The sequence below is a fragment of the Triplophysa dalaica genome, chromosome 19 (genome assembly GCF_015846415.1).
Source record: "Triplophysa dalaica isolate WHDGS20190420 chromosome 19, ASM1584641v1, whole genome shotgun sequence".
In the NCBI taxonomy this organism is placed as follows: Eukaryota; Metazoa; Chordata; class Actinopteri; order Cypriniformes; family Nemacheilidae; genus Triplophysa; species Triplophysa dalaica.
This window is the reverse complement of record NC_079560.1, coordinates 12,851,552-12,858,544: the sequence shown is the minus strand read 5'-3', so window position 1 is coordinate 12,858,544 and position 6,993 is coordinate 12,851,552. Positions and strand designations below refer to the sequence as shown.

Genomic DNA, 6,993 nt, shown 5'->3' with positions numbered 1-6,993 from the left:
AGACATGACACGATGAGGCAGAATCGTGACAGTTGTGACTTTATTCACCCCGTTGAGAAAAACAGCTTGTAAATAAAACAAAACAATGTTTATTCGAAAACTTAATATACAGAAAGGTTTGAGTGAGGGTTAATCAAAGGGTGAGGGTAATGGGATACAGTTTGTACAGTATCAAAATCATTAAGTCTATAGAAAGGGCACTCAGACCGCTTTTCCTATTATAAGCAAACTCATGAGGAACACCATAATGAAGAAGATCCACATAAAAAAGCGATCCATGACTTTGGCGACTTTGCGCCACTCCCCTGTTCCGTCTCTGTGTGGCCTTCTGATCATAATAATAATTAGCGATGTACTCAACGTTCCTCAGGAGGGTTTGGTGATGGCATTTACACTGACCTTCGAGAACCATCTCCCTCTTGTTTCCATCCATTCCACTTTCTCCTTCTTTACCTCCACAACCCGCAGTAGCTCCTCCCATCTCACCAGGGTCCATGCCCACACAGTTGCTATCTGTCCAGGCACCTGCTGACTCCTTTCCAGTAGACAGAGTAGGACTGACGTCTTCATTCAATTTGTCTTTAGAAATTCCTCGTACCCTCAGAGCCAAGTCCTCACCCCCGGCACGGCCGTTTACAGCGCAACTGGATTCTTTCTGGGCAGATTTGTCTTTGTGAGCGGGAAGGCAGCTCTCGCCCACATCATAAACAAAGCAGATTCGAGCAAGATAGTTCAGAATAAAGCGTCTGGCCCAGGCGGGAACAGGTTGGGCATCAGGTCCGCAGTGGTGGATGTTCATAATAAAGATGGTCATGGCTGTAGAAGCTGTGATCATGGTCATTGTCGGCGATGTAATATTTCCCTGTGAAATCACAGAGATTAATGAACCTCATACAAGAGACTTCATTAGAAAGCACTTCGTATTGAACGGACAGTTATAAACAATCGCAATGTTACTTGACTATTGATTATTCAATCTCAGGAGGAAAGTTTCCTTAATTGATCTCAATGATAAACAGGAACTGGGTAACACCTCCAATACTAAGATACAAAAGTCTTGCTAATGAAAGGGCACATCTAAATGCAGTCCCATTTCATTAGAAAGGCTCATTAAAAATCCTGGGGTTATTGACTCTTAGCGCTCATTGTTTATTTCAACAGCTAATTTACATCTCATTGATTTCATGTCTTGTGGGTGAGGGTGTTTTTCTCTGTGGTAGATCATTTAATTGCACCAATGTACACCATTAAGGGGGTGTTATACTTAATATAGCTGATTTAACATTTATACAACATGAGCCCACTTGCATGGGAAGGAAATAAAAGTGGAAATGATGGTGGACTAATTGTCCGTCATTGGTTGTTATTATAGATCAACTTGGTTATATTGTGTTCAACAGCCAGTCTGCACTTCTTAAGTGAGTGGAAAGTCAAAACACACAAAAATATTAACTTGATTCTCAACAAATAAGTAAAAACTACACATGCTTAATGTTTTTGCTTGTAGCTTAGAACAGAAACATTAAGGATAAAGGACTATAATATGACATAACACACACATAACACACGGCTGGCCTGAAGTTAACTTATATACAATTATTTTATTGTATATTAATTGTATTAAATCATAATAAAATTACTCAACAGTTATGGATTCTTTGTATTACAGTTGAGTCAATCTATAACATAATATAACATATATCATATCATATAAAACTGCTAGGATCAATTAAATAGCATGCACATTATAAAGCTAACAATGCCAAAAAAGATGAGAATGAAAATGCAGTGTGTCTACAGTCCTTTGGAAAAAATACTTTATAACCATTTCATACTATAGATGTTAATTATGTATTATGCCAAAAAGCAATATTCACTCAAAATCTTAAAGGTGCAATAAGCAGTTTTTGAGAAATACTGTAGATCCGGGCTATTCTATTGGCGTCCCGCTGGCCGAACCCAACCCTCGATGTAATTGTTTCCGGTGAATACTGTAGTGTAGTGAAGTATTTTTTCATGTGTGCAAGTATATTACTATATATTACTACTGTGAAGGACAGAAAACACAGAATCCAACATTTTTTTGGATTTTCTTTTAAAATTTCCTGTTGTTGTCTTATCATCCCTCATGTCAAACAAATTCAATAGCCCTGCTGTAGATATTTGAAATAAATACCCCAAAACACACCTTCCCAAACGAAACACATTCTTTCCATCACTGGCTCACCATCAAAATAAGAACACTTGCTTTCTTGTGTAAATGCGTTGTAAAGAGGGGTCTGGATTACTTTGTTTTTACATGTCTAGCACTATATGCATATATTATATTTTAAAAAATTGTATAAGACCAAAAAAACTAACTGTTTGTTTTTTGTTCATATATATCTTCAAGTTATGTCAAATTAAAGTAAACATCTCACCAATAAGCGGCACATGCTCTGAAGGAGGCATGCTCTCAGCGACAAGCAGCTGGAAGACAGTTAGGGCCAGTAACACTGTGACCCCCAGAGATACTTTTTCTCCAGAGTCAGCCGGCAGGTAGAAGCCCAGCGGAGCCAGGAAGGAGATCATCATGCATGGTATGAGCAGATTAAAGATGTAGAAGGAAGCTCTTCTATTCAGGTGAAGTGTGAATGTGATATCAGGATAGGGGTCTGAGCAGCAGCCATAGAGGATGATGTTCTTCTTGGCCGGCATTCCCAGAACCTCCCACTCCACGTTCTCCACAAAGTCAGCCAGGTCAGCACTGTCCAGGGCGTTATGAAGGTCTATCTGGTTACCGTTGTGTGTCCAGGAGCCGAAGGTGAGGCGGCATTGCTGTGCATCAAATGGAAAGAAGGATACATCCACATTGCAAGAGCTCTTGGTTATTTCCGGCTGGTCCCACATGATCTGGCCATCATGACGTATCACCACATTGGTCTCCATAGAGCTGGAGAATTGGTCATCTGCGCTGAGGAGATGACATCACAAACCTTCTGAAATTACTGCATTTCCAAGGATGAGACAAAAAGCTAAAGTCACACTATTCACACTAATAGTCAAAAGGAATATTTAAACAATCCATCCGACATGGATTAACAATAAATCTTTTTACTTTTTACTACAAAAAATGTACTCACCCTCATGAATTTCCAAACTTTCTTTTGCAGAACACAAAGTATTTCCATGAACGCTGGTAAACAAACAACATTAGCCCCTATTGACTTCCGTTGTATGAGCACAAAACCCCTGAGACATTTCTCAAAATATCTTCTTTTCTAATTCACAGACAAACGAGTCATATAGAGGTTTTTAACAACGTGATAGTGAATAAATAAAGACCAAAATTTTTGCCTAAAAACTATGCCTTTCAGAAATATATATATTTTATCAGGTTTACTCTCCATAAAGCATTCTCTTAATTAAGAACATGTCACCAGATTTTTCTTCTTATTAACAGCTAGACTCAACCAAATTTATATAGGTCGCATGATTCGTTTATTTTAGATGGTTGTGACACACAGCACAGCTCAAAATATTAGAGTTGAAATATAAAACTTGTTCTGAAAAGTAATTATGTAAAGTAATTATGTTATGCAATGACAAGCCTTCAGGAGAGTTGAGTGTACAGCTTAAGCCATCAGTGAACATCCCCTAGTCACATAAGTCTTTCAAAGATTAGTTCATCCATAAATAAAAATTCTGTCATTCTTTACTCACTCTCATGTCAGTACAAACCCTTTTGACTGCTCTTGGCAGTCTGTTCAAGCTTCTGCACGATGAAAATGAATCACCAAAATGTGTGGAAAACTGAACGAAGGTCAGGATCTATTGACAGAAATGCAAAATAACATACATAGCTATGTTTTCAGAGACCTTAAATAATGAATTGTTATGTCTTTATTACATTAGAATGAGCGATTTCTATCTATATACAACGCGGGTCCCCTTGAGTGGAATTCACCATGTTGTTTCTACAGTAGCTCTAAAAGGACTAACAGTTCTACAGAGCGCGCCTTCGTAAATGTGTTCGGCAAAGAAGCGAAAACATGATGACATCTTAAGTGAGCCTACTGACTGAACACTCTCATTAACAAACCTTGTATAAGAGTGTTCGGTCTGTGGAACAACAAAGTGACAAACTCAATACCAATCAACCTACTTGTTATATAGGACAATATCAGGTCTCCATACATAACTACTAGGTATACGAATGGTATCAAGCCCATCGTAATCTGTCTTCTTCCAGGTGAGGTAGGTGTCAAACCACACCTGGCGAATCCACAGATATGTTGTCAGGATCTGGTTCCTTTCATCCTGGAGAAGAAAAGAGTACTTCAGAATAATAAATATGCAAAGAAACACCACAATCACAAATCTATGTATTAATGGAGATGATGAGAAAGAAAGTGATTACACAGTCATTACCATATCAATGATCTGTGAGAGAGTGATTTGCAGAGTGACGTTAATGATGTTGTCCGTGTCTTCAACAGGCCTCAATGCACTGGTATAATTCATGAACAAATCATTCAGCAACTTGTGTGCATATCTCCCCTGGGCACACAAAGATACTGCCAGAAAAGGGGAGACACGTGAGAGAGTACTTGGTTTACTTACATCTAAAATGGTAGTTTATTTGTGTTTAAATGAGCACATATTATAAAGTCATTTATTAAATATTTAGAGTAAAATGCCTATCCAGAAGTTCTACATGAGCATGGTGACAGGTGGCAGAATAGACAGATGAGGGCAATTTCATTTTCTAGAGCAATAAACTCATTAGTATATCATCAGTTTACAGAGGCGCATGAAACATTTTCAAAGATCAACTCACAAACTATTAAACCGGTTTAATTATTCTGGTTTTATGGATGAAAATAAAAATATCCCTAAAGTAATTTCCTAAATCCCTTGATTATTGTTCACATTTGTATTTAAAAAGGTTAGTACAAACTAAACAAGGATAACATATATCAGCAAAGTATTAGACGATATTATTAACTACAATCACCTTCTTTCCTTGTCTGGAGGGATGAAAATGAAATTATAATTAAAAGTTTATACATAATGTACAATGCAAAAAGATTTAAATTACAATAACGTGCACACATTACAGTGAGCAAAAAACAGGGATAGCCAACACTTGTTTTTTATTAGTAACCAGCTTGTTCAGGCTATAAACTTTACTTGATTTAGCTACAAATTTCGGAGGGCACCACCTAAAAAGACAAATGACTGAAAAAGACAGCAAATGTATAAGAAAATTGGAAAAATTGCAATTTTACAGGAAAAACTGTTATTTAACGGATAATTTCTGGTGGCCCAGGTGAACTCAATTATTCATTACTGCTCACTGGGGATAAGCGTGGTCAGCGCTTTCCTTGGCACATAAATTCACTCCATGAGCTAAACAAAAGAGGTCTAATTGAAGGGATAGTGATGTAAAAGGATGTGTGAGATCCATCTGGCAGTATCCTTCTCCTGCAGCATCAACACTGGGAACACTTGAGATTCTTAGGATACAGTGTCAAAGAATGCAAATCACTGCAAAGGTGATCATTCAAACAGCCCAAAAATGCTTTTGGGCAATCAATATTTGGTAATAACATCCTTATCTGAAATTAAACTCTTAGGTAATATAAAGTAAATGTAATTTAAGTGCCTCAATTTTTTTAAATAAATTTTGTTTTTGTTTTAACAGTTCTACAAGGATAACACAAACTTCCAATTCCCCCCTAGCTCACACACACACACCAGGGGAGTTAATATATTAATAATTGAAAATAAGCACCTCTTGATAAAATTAAATAGAAATTCCAGGCAATACCGGGACCACGGATCTATGTCAACATGCCCCTGTGGGAGGCACTTATTATTTATCAGTGGGTCTTCAGTAGGTCAGATTTCTCTTAGTGATGTCATAATGTTAGTTTTGTGTGTTATGGGTTTAAAATACAGATGTGCCAGAATACTGTGTGATATGTTAGGCATGAGGCAAAGAATCTTATGAAATGGCATGACATAATAAATAATCATGTACAATTTTATAATTGCAAACTTGCTTGAAGATTACTGGAAAAGTAGGCTACTAGGGTAATAAGAGGCAAATTAATTAATTAATCCATTCATTAATATAATAACATTTTCAATATTAGTGAAACAGTAATAAGCAACATTTCAAAACACAACAGCATATGCATTAAAGAAATGCATAAATTAATGGCTAAAAACAAAATAGGTGAGCTGAAGTACCTGGAATAAAGCCAATGGTGGCGAGCAAATGCACAGTAGCCAAAACACAACGTGGATTCATTTTTTCTCGTGAATGAAGAATAAAAAAAAACTCATGCGGTCATAAGAAGACAGAAGTAGTAATTGTTGGTTATTCCCATCAAGACAGTGCCTTGTTGTCACCACGAGGCAGCGCAACATCCATTCGCGTTGCACGCGGCGAGAGGAGTGTGTCGTGCTGCTGCTTGGGGTGGTGAAGTCTGGAAATCTCTTGGTAGCTGTTCATCATCACTTTTATCACAGACTCGAAGTCCAATTTAAAAAATTTTACAAACAAACAAATGACATAACACACAATAACATAAAAAATTGTACAGCAGCAACCACACAAGAATCAATGTATTACAGTGATACCAATGTCTCCACAGCCTGTAGTGATACCGTGTAGATTTTACACTTATATTAGTTAAGCCCTCAATATTTATGTTTTTTTCTAATTAATTCAACAGATCAATTTGTAAATGAGATTTCGTAAAACATCCTGAAAGTGGCTACTTGTAGTTTATTTAGCCCAGCCTACTTATTTTAGTTTTAAAGGACGGCACGAAGAAGAGACGTATTTATTAGCCTATTTTTCTGAGGATTATTACTAGGCTACTGACCTGGCGACGGGGAATGGTATTGGGAATGTTTATTAATAAAGATAAGAAGATTAATAAAGATTAGAAGATATTTTATAAATTAAAACATTTAGGGATCACGGATATTTTAGGTCGC

The 6,993-nt window shown here is 37.0% G+C and overlaps 1 protein-coding gene across 1 annotated transcript; it reads right to left on the bottom strand.

The window, feature by feature from the left end:
- Positions 1 to 201: 201 nt before the first annotated feature.
- On the bottom strand, positions 202 to 6,393 carry LOC130407740 (neuronal acetylcholine receptor subunit alpha-9). Its single transcript, XM_056730923.1, is given in 7 exon segments — positions 202 to 309; positions 311 to 844; positions 846 to 862; positions 2,421 to 2,953; positions 4,145 to 4,299; positions 4,411 to 4,556; positions 6,238 to 6,393. Coding segments are annotated over 7 exon segments (1,554 nt in total). The 5' UTR covers positions 6,299 to 6,393.
- Between the last annotated feature and the right edge of the window lie 600 nt (positions 6,394 to 6,993).